Source organism: Sipha flava, unplaced genomic scaffold, assembly GCF_003268045.1.
Source record: "Sipha flava isolate LNK unplaced genomic scaffold, YSA_version1 249_pilon_pilon, whole genome shotgun sequence".
NCBI classification, from domain to species: domain Eukaryota; kingdom Metazoa; phylum Arthropoda; class Insecta; order Hemiptera; family Aphididae; genus Sipha; species Sipha flava.
In genome coordinates, this window is record NW_020272898.1 from 1,110,434 (window position 1) to 1,126,083 (window position 15,650).

The following is a 15,650-nucleotide window of genomic DNA, read 5'->3' on the forward strand; positions in this document are numbered from 1 at the left end:
GATTAATTTAAATGATTTGAAATATAAAGCAGTGGATATTATAATTTTTTTTTGGTTTTGATAAAATATTTAGAATTTTATTAAGTATAAAAGTATGGTTTTAAAAAATACATTTTATAAAGTGTAACATAATGCATATAAGTACATATTTAGCCATTTTTTCTTTACATATTTACATCATATTTGAAACTTTTTAAATGCATAAAAATTCGGGCTCTAGTTATAAGTTTCCGATTTTTATCAAATGCTACTTAATGTTTTATGTTACGCGGTAAAATTTCTGTCTAAAAATCGTTTCAAAATAGTCAAAGTCTAGGAACATCCGTGCTATAGCGATGATTTGTCCTGCACAAGTTTATATTATATGATAATACGTGTGTTCACGTCATGCTGCGCTCGCATTGGGCGCCAGCGAATCCATGGCGTTTCGTTATGGTATGTGTGTGTGTGTGTGTGTGTGTGTGTGTGTATGTGTGTGAATCGGATGCGAACAGGAGGGTCTCCGATTCGACTCACTGTCCCCGCCGCTTGCTCCGCAGTTTTTTGAATAGAAAAAGATGCGTTTAAACACTTCTCGACGACCGACCGACCGATCAACGAGATGACGATATTATATACTGTACTATATAGACGCGAACGTAATCGACCTCCAGCGGTACACGACCGCTATACACCGCGATAGTAATGAACCACACCATTTCCATTGAGCAATATTTATTATGTATAAGTGTGTGTCATGTGTATGTGAGCGCGAAATGGTTATCACACCACAACATGCATATATATATATATATATATATATATATATATATATATATATATATTGCAGGCGCATTCATAGAGGGGAGTTCAAGAGTTCAAACCGCTCCTGAAATTCAGGAAAATTATTAAATATCTTTTTACATAGTAAAATTTATATATAGATTATATAATTATGAAAATATATAACCTTTTGTTGTAAAAATGTCCTCTTAAAATATTTTGTAGTGAATTGTTTATATATATGTATGTTACAATTAAAGGCTCATCGGTGATTAAACTTGTAGATTACATACGTGACTTGTTGTTAAGTATACAAGTTTGTTTTATCAAGTTATATATTTATATATTTTACATTTAAACACTAACTTCTTAACTAGTAGGTATATATATTGTACATAATTGTACACATTAATTTTACATCGCTAACTACTATTTTATTTTTTATTACTTAATCAAACACATTTTCAGTATTATACAAAAATATTGAACTTGTAATTTTCATTCAAAGCATAAATATTATTGAAAATTGTACTCGAAATAATAGAAAATGTGAAAATAATTAACACTTTTTTAGTGTTTAATAAAATGTATTGATTATAATTATGAAGCTTTTACCGATATAATAGTTGTATGTATTCAGCGTGTAAATTTTCTGAGAAATAAAAAATATTTCGTATGCTTAGAATAGAATAAGTTCGAGTTGTGTGCGATAAATTCTAGGTTCCACCGGTCAAACTTAAGTGGGTGTCGGACTTTAGCACACTTAAAGGATCATCGAGCGAATCGCTGTTGTCGTTTCTGGTGATGTGTACAACAATAGGAGGGAACAGAGAAGGAAACGCACTTTAAGGAAATTCAATAACACGTGTAATATGCGTGGGTCACCACAAAACGTGATCGCGGACACTTAACGGAAATCGGATGCGATGTTACGTCACCGAAACGATATCACGTATCGAGAGAGAGAGAGAGAGAGAGTGAGAGAGAAATAAACAAGCGATAAGATATTATGGACACGGGCTATGAACTTATTCTTTTTACGGAAAAACTGTATTATATTATATTTTGTTTTTTTTATTTTATTTCAATTTTTTTTCTCCGACTTTATTGTTCGTTTTGCCGTTAAAGGATTATGTGACAGTTTCACGCGGTATTAACATCGATTTTTCATCGATTCCTCGTGTCCGCGCCAGAACTGTTCAAGTGGAATGGACTAGTTTGTTTTTCGCGACAGACGGGTCTACTACGCGCGTCGGGTTTTTAACTAGACCATAGGGACACCCGCTCGACGGAACGCACTCCGTGATATTTCAGGTTTTACTAAGTTTTATTTCTACTTGTTTATTTCTATTTTTTTTTTCTACTTTCCATTCGGAACGTCCAACCTCTTGACCAATCCCCTCCGCCGGTCGGTCTTTCGGTAAGTTGACAGAGATAGCGAGTGTGTAGACACGGACCGACGGTGACCGGAGCGCGCTTCCACGTCATTCTCCGGCAGGATGTGCGTGGAAGTTCCGGCACAATATCCGCTTATTTATGATAAACATATTACGAAATTCTTCGGTAAAACGACATTTTATTTTGACAGTCGTTTTACAATATATGTATTTGTCGTCGTTAACAACTTGTCGGCGTGCACCTACCTATAATTCACTCTGTATTCATTTGTTTATGCAATGCTACATTATACTTTAACCTTTCTTGTATTATTGTCTGCACTGCGAGTCACAGTTTGACTATTAAAACGTTGTAGTGAAACAAAAAAATAAATATAAATATTACTAGCCGTAATATTTGTGATTCAATTACTTAAATATCTTATTCAATGCTGGGCACTTTTTACAAGATCCTCATGAGATATTTTTACATTATTTCATTATTTAGTGAACAAAATATCGATTTTGTACGCTGAAGCTATACATAAAAATAGTATTTTAATTACTATAATACTACATAATTATCGAAGTGGTTGTATTTGAATATCATACGAGGAAAACGGTAATGTATAATTATAGATCTGTTATGATAGGGTAAGGTTACGCGCGTAGCGCATGTATAAAACCGCTGCGGACCAATTTACACCTATTAACGTCAACTATAAACATAGTGTAATACGTTATAATAATATATGAATATCTACATTGTGTAATGGCGCCATGGACGATATTTCTGAATATATCGAACAGCTTTACTTACAGTGATCCTACAAAGGGCATTATTCGGCCTTTGATGAATTTGAAACCAGTGAACCAGTGAAATTTGTTATGGAGTAGCTATGATCGTATGTATCTGCAGTATGGGCACAAACAATACGCTATTGTAATAGACTCGAGACGGTCATTCATTATTAACATTGACCAGTCTGAATCACAAATACGTAAAATACAAGCGACGACGCTCTGATTAGTAATATCTGTCATAATCAATAGCGAGGTCGCGTTATCGATACAGAATGCATTGCACAATACTTTGTCGTTTTAAAGTTAATTCGATTTGTATTATCTTTTTTTTTCTTTCAAATAACACATTATCAATACGATTGACATTGAGAGGAAAATTCCATCGCATCTAATTCGATAAAAAATTCTATACGTGTGATAAAAAACTGTTTTTATTTCGACTTAAGTTAACCGAAGATATCGTGTGCGTGTATAGGTTACCATGTATTTCGCAAAATTAGAAAAATTAAAATTATAAAAAAATATTCTCTCAATGAAACCTCGACGTTATTCTGTCGGTAACTGCTGCAAAAATTTTGCTATATAGATACCTGTATGTACAATATTTACTCTACATCGCGTATGTATTACACAATTACCAGCGTTTTATTTCGGAATAATTATGTCCGTTGCGTTCGAACTCTGTGCACGATGTTGCCTATAACATTTAAGTGTTGAAATCCAATGTAGTGGATTTGAAACATACAAATTAGCTCAGTCACACAAAAAACATACACTACACTCTCACACGAACGTCCCTATAATGTACACGTACACAACAACTATTTTACATCGACACGTACGTCGTTGTCCAACAAAGATATTATAATAATATAATTTATTACACTGTGTTAAATGTCGTTTGATTTTTTCGTATACACGCCGTTTTTCTAACGCACACGTTGGTATTGTTTTGTTTCAGACGGTAGACGTCGAGGTCTCGAAGCAAATGATCAATGAAGTAAGTGACGTGACAAAAAATTCAGTATGCACACCCATGTATCTATAAATGTGATGTACTTTGATATTTTTTCATAACAGTAATTTGTGTAAAATACGGTTTAGACGAAGACTGCGTTCGATTCTTGTTCTTACAAATATGATAAACATAACGTGTTACAATAGAATTATTATCGTGTGTATAAATACGTGTACAATATTACGGCAAAAGGACATGATTTTTTTTTTTTTTTTTTTTTATAAAAATGCGTTCGTACCGTTTTCGTGTAAATTTGAATTTTATGTGCTCATGCAGATTGTTACATAGTTTTGAATTGTAACACGACCGCGCGCACGTCACCACCACTCCATTAGTGGGACTGGAAAGTTCACCGATATCGCCGCCTTCCCGTAAACTGCAGTTATAAAACGGCGGAGGGTAGTGGTTTTTATAATTGTAATAATTTATCCGTTGTACTTTTCGCCCTCACTCGCCCACCATCTCCTACCATTGTCGCGTGCGCGCTTTTTCAAACGCAATATACATATACCCATTATAGACTGCAACAATTGAATCATACACACACCGTATAAACACGATAAATATGCCCGCGTGCACTAAATATTTGCTTCATTTATGTATATATATCCATTGTTATGCACGCATATATGCATCGACCTGTCTATACATTTGTATGTTATTTACGGTTTCGTAACAATTTTCGTGTTCACGCGGCTACAACCTGCACACTGTGTACGAGTATACGTCAATGCATTAGATGATCAGTTATATTGGTTTATAGATCAAAATAATTCCGCCTGATCGTGCGAGAAAATGTTTTTAGTTGGGCTCATAATTGTAGATGAAAACAGGTAAGGCTTCCCGTATAGTCTGTCCCCCTAGTAGAATTTTCCCAACCGAAGTATACCACAGCAAAGATTATAAATATGTATATTAGTACACTTGTGCTTTTGTTATATTTATATCAATAATATGGTTTTCGAACGATTTTTCGGCTACGTACTACTTGCATCCCAAAAAAAGGTATATTAAGCAGGTAATAAAATCGACCTGTAACTCGCAAGTCGGCTATGCCATAACTATCGATATATTAACTAAAATATGTGATATCTATCGATAACTAATCAACTTTACTATATGGTTACAATAAATTAAATGAAACGTATTAATATAATGTCAGCAATAATTGTATCAGTTTTATCTGTATATTATACTTGTACATCACAACTTTTAGATTTTATTAGACTCTAAGAATCGAGTAGACCGCGATTAGAATAATTTTTAATTCTATACTCATAATAAATTTTACACCAATATATTTTTTGTAATATTTTAAAGCTTACGTTAGAAATTATTTTATTCTAATATTTTATATATATCTAATATCCATGTATTTATAATAAATGAATAAATAGTATACAATCGATATTTTCCCGATCAAATAATCGATAACTTTGCTTTTGGAAGCAACTTGGTTATTAAAAAAAAATTGTACTAGGACGCAAATAGGTTATCGTCGGTTCTCGACCTTTTTGGTCGGGACGCAAGTGGTATGCACCAGATTTATCGTCGGAATAAAAAACTGCCACATCAACGATAATATCGTGTGTATCGGATAAATATAAACTTATTTATGTTTATTTTAATATATGTATAAATGTATGATAGTGAATATGTTATGGACAAAAAACGATCCGATAAAATACGTCGTCGATCTGCGCACGAAATTACCGTAACGGATGCGACCTTATACACGCTAGTTTTTGTCCGATCTTTGTGCACAGTAATATTGTATTCGGTTTTGTTTGTTCTTGTGTTTGACTCTTTACCTTCGTTAATTCCGTAGCTACGATTGCTGCAGATTTGTTTTTCGTTTTATTTTTTGTTCATCGAACCGAGGTGCTTGACCTAACGTGTATACGTGCTCACACTCACCCGAGTACACGACGACCACAACGAAAAGCGTCGTCCGTCTTCAATTAGCCGTATGTAAACGAAGACGACGTTGGATGGTGTCAATATCACACGAGCACGACGACGACGATAATAATAAAACATAACGCGTAGATTTTATGCGATTGTAAATGAATATTATACCGTTTGATACACCTATGGCGTGACCGCACAGCATTTTTTTTTTTCATCTTACGTTGAAACGCGTAAGTTCTATAGTAGTATTTATTTTAGGTCCCTCCAATGACATAGAGAAAATTATTGCCCTTTCCTTTCAGTCAAATAAAAACGAAAAACGTTTTGTCGCACCGTGCCGTTACTAGCTATTGATTGGTTCCACTCGAATAGTCCGTACACTGCAATCAATAATCGCGAGTGCACAGCGACATCGTTATCCGCTCTACCCGCTATCGAAACAGTTGAAATCATATATCATCATGAGATTATCTGTAGTGGACATCGCAGTGTTTGATTCTTTCAACGATTAACACTCGTTTCCTCTATCGATTTACGCGTTTTTGAACATCTATTGATGTATACAACATTTAAACAAACAAATATGCTTAATTTCTCTAGTTTTTATCATAACAGCAATCCTGTGTTTAATCGTTTATACTACTTACAAAACATCGTTTAATAGATAACCTATAATGGTAGAAATAACGCACCTCATTATTTTGATGGATTTATTATTTCATCCAATTATAAAATGATCAATCATTTGAATGTTCGAATTTTGAATTACACAAACTTAGTGCTGACAATGTTGACCGTGAAAACGAGTGTTGAAAATATTCAACCAGTGTACTACACTGCACACGAAGTTTCGTAGTATCTACTTGGGACATTTTGCACTGTATTATCCTGTACACGTTGATGTTCTAATATAGCCACTATTTTGTACGCGAAGAGATTTTGAATAATATTCCGTAAATCCGATTAAACGTTATCGCGGATGATATAAAATAAATGCGCGCGCGTTGTTGTTTCCTATGGATTTACCATCGCGACGGCGATTTCATTAAAATATGATTTGCATATGCATAATTTGTGAAAACGCGTCTCCTCCGTACGGTACTGTGTCTCGAGTGGGATATTAACCGTTGCGATCGCGCCTTCTAATATTTGCAAGAAGATAGAAGAAATACCCGAGAAGACGTTGCGTCGCGTCGTGATCGTCGTTTCACTTCCTCTTCTTCGCCGCGCGCTGGCAGTGTAATATATTTTTTCTACGCTATGCGATCCGACGATGCTAACGACTTTCATTTACATATTATTGACTAACCGAATGTACGGAGTAGGTAATGCATGATGTGCAAAATTCGTTCATATCACGGGAAAAATATGTGGGCACACACGCTCAATCGAATTTCTTCCTGAAGACCTATGAAATATTTTCGTAAACCATTATTTCATTCGGCTTGGACAGACAAATAACTTCCAGTCACATTTTAACTATATTAAATATCACGCATAACTGATGAAAAAACGTTGAACATTTAAAATCGTTGCGGAAAGTGACGATTTATCGTAAAAACAATGATACACAAATCACTTGTACACAGTGTTACACCACCGGGTCCAACAATACACAAATCCGTTGTTTTTACGATTTTTTCTATTGACAATAACACGTCTGCCAGTTATGTGCAGCTTCATACTCTTTTGGAATTTCGCATGAACAAAACCAATTACAAACGTATTATTCACTAGTACATGAATAATATTACGATTACATTATGATACACATACATCGCACTCGTGGTATAACAATGAATTACTGCACTGCACGCGCGAGAAACATATCTGGAGCAGAAAAATAATTGCAACGAAACGTCAATAATTATTGCGATGGTGCAGTGATATATTTATATATATATATATATATATATATATATATATATATATATATAATATGTGCCTATTTTTACTATGTATCTACTATTATGTTGTAATCGAATTTCAGTTATTGGCCGAGTAAATCTTATCGTTAAAAATTAGTCGGTAGTATTTATTTTTATACTCCGCGACAAAATGTTCAGTCGGACTGCACAACGGGAATATATTATTATATTTCTGATTAACCAGAGATATTTGTACAGAAGTTTACCAATGTCAGTGGAGATCAATTATAATTTATAAATTAATTGTGTAACAGAAGAAAGCATAGTAATGACGAGGTACCACCTACAGTAAACAGTTTAGCAGTATCCATTAATTTCCAGAAACTCCTGGACCGTATTTTATTATTTTTCTTGGACCAAACGCACGCACCATACCTATAAAAGATTATTGTAAGCAATATAAAATGCACAACTAGTCTAGAAATGTTTACAATATTCTCCGCGGTCAAACTGTACGATTTCGACTTTCTACAGACACAATATCACACACATGAGACGCTATGTGAAAATGATTATTCTTTATTAATTTAAAATAATTATAAAAATCACACCAAATTATTTTTTTAATTTAATACAGTATTTTATATAACTCGCAGTGAAAAAAAATGTACTATTCATAGATTTTAAATGAAAAAAATAATGTTTCTATTGTTATTCCGAGTACTTAGCAAAAATTATCGATTTGATAAATACTGCACGCAATAATTGTATAGTACAATATATTATAATATTGTTGTACTATTTAACGATCGTATAAATTCTATTTTATACACACTTCTCGGTTGGAATTTATTTTGAAAATGTACATAAATCGTTGGTGGCCTGCGCGCCGATAAACCAATGCCAAAAACCATTTAATTTATTAGATATTTATGAGCATAATATATATGATATTTATTGAAGAGAATGAGATTAGCAATTTATATATTTATATATATATATATATATATACATATATCCGTCGCAGAGGAAACTGCTGAATTGCATGACGACACCCAGCTTTGACATAAAATGATTGAAAATGGAAAGCCGCACTCAAACGGAAAGGAATAGGGATGATGTATATTATTATAAATACGAGTACATTGTACCTGTAAAAAGCGTACATATACGTCCGGCGTGTGTATGGGGTGCTCGCAAAGATTATTCTAATCTCCATGTCTCCCGCGTCAGTACAAAATTCAAATCAGCTATCTTATTTTTGGTAATATTTTCCTATTCGTTAAATGAATCATTAATAACACTTCATCCAACGAACAAGCGACTTGTTGAGAAAACTGCAGCAGAATTTCATCCGCACAGTTTGAGGTTTGTTTAGTTATTTAGTAATTCCTCGTGAGCCATCTACTCTGTACAGTACCTTAGTACATTTATACACGATGCGAATCGCATCATTTACTCGTAAATGATTGCACGCAGTTTCTTCTGCACGACAATTTTTTGCATTCGTCAGATCTCGTAGAACAAAGCCCCGTCCGTCTGTTCGTACATTATATCTACGTCATCGTCTCCGTCCAGCAGTGGTGTACATAAAAATAGTGATAAATGTGGAACACGTGTGTCGTTCGGGGTTAATACTTGCGTCCGTTCCTTCCTCCCTTTCTTGCAACTCACGATTAAAACCTTGCAAACTTGTCTTTTTAAAAGCATACACCTACACACACACACACACACACACACACACACACACACACACACACAACACATTTATCGTTGTTTTCTTGCACGCGTACGTGTACGAGTACATAGACCTTAGGAATCGGATGGAATTCATTTCGGAGAGAGGAAAAAAGTAAAAAGTTTGAATGTCAGAGATATCACACGTGACGACTCTTATGTAGATATATAATATTCACACTATATGGTCTTGTACAATGCATTCCCGATAATCTTAAAATAATTATTTCTTCGCTCACGCGTTCCTTCCGACTGGATATTTCCCGACCATCGCCGTCGCATAATATCAAACGGTAGACTATTACCGTTATTTCGGGGGCTCTGGAGGTACTTAAATCTAAATGCTAATTTTAAAACAAATATTTTTGACGAAATCTGGTAAATCCTAATTATAAGACAAAGTAATTCCTCTAGCAAGAAAACATTTCAGTATCATTTATAATTTTTTCATTTAATAAATCTAACCTAAAAACCACGAAGTGATAAAAAAAAAAAATCATGTTAAACTGCATTTTAACTGTTTGCAAATGCAAGGCTTATTTTTTATCAAGGTCACGTGTTGGTTACCCTGATTACATATAAATCTATACACACACATTTAACATATGTTTGCGATATTTATCCATTAAAATAAAACCCGCTCAATAACGAATGCATCTTATTATGTATTTAATCGCATTTTTCACTCCGATCTTCAAATTAACACCATATCCAAAATTGCATCCATTTTGTACAAGGCATTCCGATCTCGCTTAGTCAACCGTTGAAACTCCCTTATCAGAGAACTCATTTGTGATATTATTTGTCTATGACGCAATATGACCTCGTAAATTACAATATACTTTTAATATTAATTAATCAAATTGAAAAATTTCACCGCTGCATGGCTTCTTTTATCGGTTGATTTATGTAAAAATTATAACCGCTCATACGCTTATTGTAACAAAAAAATTTACTGATTTTGCATTTCTAATAAAAATAAAATAATAAAACAGACGTGGACAGAACATATAATATATAGATATGTGTGTACAGGAAAGAACGTGTGCGTGTTGGATGATTCGTATATTCAATTTGCTAAGTTTTGCCCGTTACCTATATGTAGCGTATATGTATAGGCGCCTAGAAGACGTTTTTTTTTGATTCTGCGTGGCGTTTCCCGTCGCGTTTTCGCTGCAGACTATTATATTTCGACGATATATTATACACAATATAATTATTATAATACTCAGTCACACACGTATTATTATCATTACGGGTACAATACGAGCTAGCGATGGCAACCCGCAAGTTTTGCATAACGTCGTTATTACACCCGGTTTATGAAATAAAACGTACCTATATTCTGTGACCAATATTTAAAATTTTTTTTTCTATTAACATTATCGTTACATTATTTCGTTTTTCGGCTCAAACTGGTCGGACGAGCCGAGTAATAAATAAATAAATATATGCATATAAAATATAAAAAAAAAAACGCAAAACACACGACTAATACAGTTAGGTTTTATTAGCGGAAATGAAAAAGCCGGTCCGTGACATTATAAGCGCGTAGGTGCCATCATCACCACATAATAACCACTAAACGTTTAAAGGTTGCCGGATGAAAGTGATGTTCCTCTCGGATTCGTAACAAATAACAATGCCCAACCAAAGATTAATAGCAAAACCATCTGACCTAATTTGTACGAGAACACGACCGGAGCGTCAGCACCAGAACGTGAATTTATATATATTCATTATGTTTTCTGTACAGTGCGTTTGTGTGAGTCTGCGTGTTACGTGCCTACACTTTATGATGTCTGCGAATCCTTCTGCTAGCGAAATAGACATCATTTGGCCGCACCGTCCGTCATTCAGCACGTCTGCTTGTCAATGCTTTCCTTGGAAACAGTCTTTCTAATTGGACCGTGTAAACAAGTGTCTTGTTTGAGAATAATTCGATTAAAAATTCAAAAATGTACTAATTGCTATACAACATTGTTTTATTATATTATGTAATTAATCGAGTTAACAAGCTTCTCCACGGTCCTTCTTGATTTCTTACTGTGCGTTTAAGTTGTACTTTAAGTGCATTTTTTTTTAGCGTATTGTTTAAAACCGTATACTAATTATAATAAAACTGTAGGTGATCAGCATCTGAAAAAGTACATTGCTAGTGTTTAAAAATAAAATGAAATATAATTAATGGCCTCTTAAAAGAAAAATTAAAATACTTTACTACTAATTTTTAGATAGTAATAAACGTCATTTTTGTATGAGAATAGTAATCTATATGAATTACTTTTATCTTTAAGATGACCCTCGGTTCTCGCCAAAAACATTGAATAGCACTTCGTTCCAGCCGAAGTGCGATTGTTTGCGTATTGTTTGTAAGTATAATACATTGTTTTGGCCAATTATAGTTTGTTCCGATTGTAGATTTTTTTGCAATAGGATTTTGGACTGCATTGGAGTCACATTAAAAATATTACCTTCAGAATATTTGCAGTGATGTCGGGGTGACTAATTTAAATAAGATGTTTAAATTGATATCGTATTGTTCGCACAATTTCCTTTATTCTCGTTGTTTAATTTTGCATACACAGTACTCGAATCCTTGGTTTTGGACACGCGTAAATAGAAGGCATAATGTATAATTAATTATTTGTACTTTTGTTTACGAATGAATTTAAATTGAATCCATTGCAATACATTTTATCAAAAAGTAGAAAAAATCTTAAAACAGAAAATTATTATTATGGGTTGAAATTTTCAAAACTTAAATTAAAATGGTAGGCATCATATTTTTACAATAAGTATTTTTATAACTTTAAAAAATAAATATAACATATTATGACCTAAACCGTATGTTTTAATAATACGTGGTGTGTTTTGAGGGAAAAATAAAATAAAGTCACTATTTATTTATACATTTCTGTCAGTTTCGTTAGTATATATCGATATGCATTAATCATTATTTTACGTTTTACATCAAGAGACGGTTGCTTTTATCAGTAATCTATTATGACGAAATTGTATGCTATTCGGTTTCTTACCTTAATTTGAAAAATAAGTAAATAGTTAAATAAATAGTTGTTACAAAACGTAACCACTAAATTGGTATAAAATACAGTTCTAGTGAAACTGTTAAGAAAATTCAAGATTAACCTATTTACTCTTGGGCAATGTTGATGGTATTAATAATGAGATGTTTTGTAACCGAAATGAATGTGCGTGAAAAAAGAGGTGATGTTCAGATAACTCCAATACGCATAGTTCGCGTTAAAATCAAACAAAATTTACCAATTTACTTATATCAATGTTATTTACATTAACGTAACTCAGAAAATCTTCGAGGAAGTATTGGTTCCTCCACCTGTATAACTATAAACATAGTATCATAATTTTATATTATCATGTTTAATTGCTATATTATATGTATTATAGTCTATCTTTCCGTCTGACCAAACCGTTATATTCACAACTGAATTTACGTTTCCTTGTTATATAAATTGATATATGGTATATATATATATATATATATATATATATTATTTGTATGAATGTAAAGAAAAATTGTCGATCGAAATCGTGGGGGAGAAATTCGTGACTATCCAAGTACAGTCTGGTTGTGTTCCATTTATTTTGGTGATCATTGTGATCATACACAGTATATTTATCGCCATTCGAACCTAACGGTACACATATTAAAAAACCTATATGGATAATCTCTGTGGACTGAGATAGATAGAAAACAATTCTCGTACTTGTGAATATATTCGGTATACGTTTATAAATTGCACTAATCTATCAGACATCTTAAAATTGTTTAATAACTACATATTACCTCAATAATATATACGGGATACATTTTTTGTGTTGTATTTATAATACAATAAATCCTTAAACGATTCATAATTTCACCTATTACTATTAAGCACCATGGTATTGTTACTTATGATGAATTGTGCATCGTTGACATTTATTATTGTAGGTTAGTTATTATTTTTTTTTTATCGAAAACTAAATGTATCAAACATGTTTATTAAAATTCAATATCATATTCAGTTTAATATGCTGTCGTACTTAAATTATTCATCTCGTATAATAATTAAATGTAGATATTAAATATAGATTAAAATACGATAACGAAATAAAAAATAAATATCTATTTAGAATAAAATGAATAGATGGGAAAAAACCACGAGTGCTCGAGTAAAACGAAAATTGTGCCTGTGCATGTTATACTACGGACAGGACTAATCGTGATGGGAATCGAGAAAAGCGGATTTTTTGATTTTTTTCTATTGGTTTACAAATTATCATAATATTCGTGTTTCGCAGCTTGTCGAACACGCGATTCGTGGGTCAAACATTTTACTCGTACTTTTTTAACACGGCGTCTTGATTAACGGCGTGAAAGAAAAAAAAAAAGAGAAATTTTAATAAGGCGTCTGACGTCTCGTCGTCACTTTGAACGAGAGCACATGTATTATTATAATTCAATGCGAATGACTTTAAACATGTGTAGACAATCGAAATAATATATGTTAATCAGCCCCCGTCGCAATGTATTCAATATACGAGTAAATGTACGCGTCGCAGCGCCGTTTAACGAGGCCGACCGTCGGGCGGAACACATCGGTGCCTGTTGTTTCAATTTGGATTCGTATTCCGCGGTCACATTCAATCTATGCATTAAAATATGTTTCGTGTGCCTACATTTATACCACATAAACGTGTAGTTAGAAATTACAATGCGCAGTATTGATAGCATTTGCATTGTAGTGTATCGCATTTAGTCTTTGGACGACGAAATACATTACGATTGAAAATGCTACAGTACTGTTAGTAAAGAACGACTAATATATTATAATATCATATACGTTTTAATCTCTTGGTACCTGCCTGTAACTGGCGAAAATAATTTAAAAAATAAAAATATATTAAATATCTAACTTTTGGGTTAGGCACGTATTGTAATACTGTATTCGTACTGGTTCTATGCCGATCACCATACATTACTAATAGCGTTAAACTATTGCGATCCAATCGCCGCCTATGACACCTATAAAATGCACTGAATGTATACTATGAATTACAATTTATAATAATATATAGTATATTATAATAGAACTACTAACATAACCTATGATACCGTGTATGGTGTAACCCATGAGTACATTGACTGCATGTTATTTGATTTAGTTGTACAGTACTATACCCGTATACGTAAAAATGTATTGTTTGTTTGCAGTAATATGTACTCGTATGTTCATTCGTTTTTGGTACAGCACGCGTATGTAATATCTGCTCATAAACACAAGAGGCGTTTATGAAGCCTGTTCGTTGCTATCCGATTCAGCGGTAGGAGCGTGCTTTAGAGGGTATAAATCGTGCGCTTTCAGATTCAGACCTCCTCGTCATTAAACATGAAACTTACCGGTGTACCTACTCGTTTTTTATGTTTATAAAAATTAATTAAATCGAATGCGTTTAGGTTCGGAACTTTTTATTATTTTTATATTCTATACGTTTTTCTGATTTATCCTCATCCCCCCTCCATAAGGATAAAATCTTGGGCACGCCACTAGATTGAAGTACGCAGACGAACAGTGTTCTGACGCCCACTGAAGTCGGTAAGCACACGGTTATATATAATATACCCGTTACGGAATGACGACGATCCGATACGAACCATAGACGTCCTGCAGGACCACCGCGCGCTGTTTTATCCGCGGAAACGACCGTATTACCATCGGATTTTGGACGTGTCACGCCTGTATGACGATTATTATTTCCCCCCCCTCCCCCCGAAATTCAGTTATCGTAATGTTACCGTCTTTTCGCCCGCGCATAGTATATACTATGCGTAAATAATGTAATTTAAAATAACCGTATTCACCGGGTGTTTGTAACATATGTTTATTTCACGTTGTTTCAGGTTCGGTAATGGTGTACAAGACGTCGAGGCTAGCGAGCAGTTTAGACTATGCTGACAAGACGCAACTGGCTACTACGACTCAGTGTCGTTTTAAATGTAGCCGTACTGTTCTATTTCGGGTCCTATTTGACCATCAGGTACGTGAACCGATGACGACGACGTAGTCGTTGTCGTCCTACGTCGATTGTGCACTTTTCTATAGAAATCATTAGCGCCCCCGTACATAATATAATAGAACACAATTATTG

General features: G+C 33.7%; 1 protein-coding gene across 2 annotated transcripts in view; it reads left to right on the forward strand.

The window, feature by feature from the left end:
* The window catches only part of LOC112684337 (beta-1,4-glucuronyltransferase 1), a 73,921-nt gene that overhangs the window by 33,054 nt on the left and 25,217 nt on the right, over positions 1 to 15,650 (forward strand). The window contains exons 2-3 of one of the 2 annotated variants that reach the window (XM_025555795.1): positions 3,904 to 3,942; positions 15,403 to 15,539. In XM_025555795.1, the coding sequence (XP_025411580.1) occupies positions 15,451 to 15,539 (89 nt within the window). In that variant the 5' untranslated portion in view covers positions 3,904 to 3,942; positions 15,403 to 15,450. The remainder of the gene's footprint in view (positions 1 to 3,903; positions 3,943 to 15,402; positions 15,540 to 15,650) is intronic. The other variant, XM_025555796.1, reaches the window with a different exon arrangement.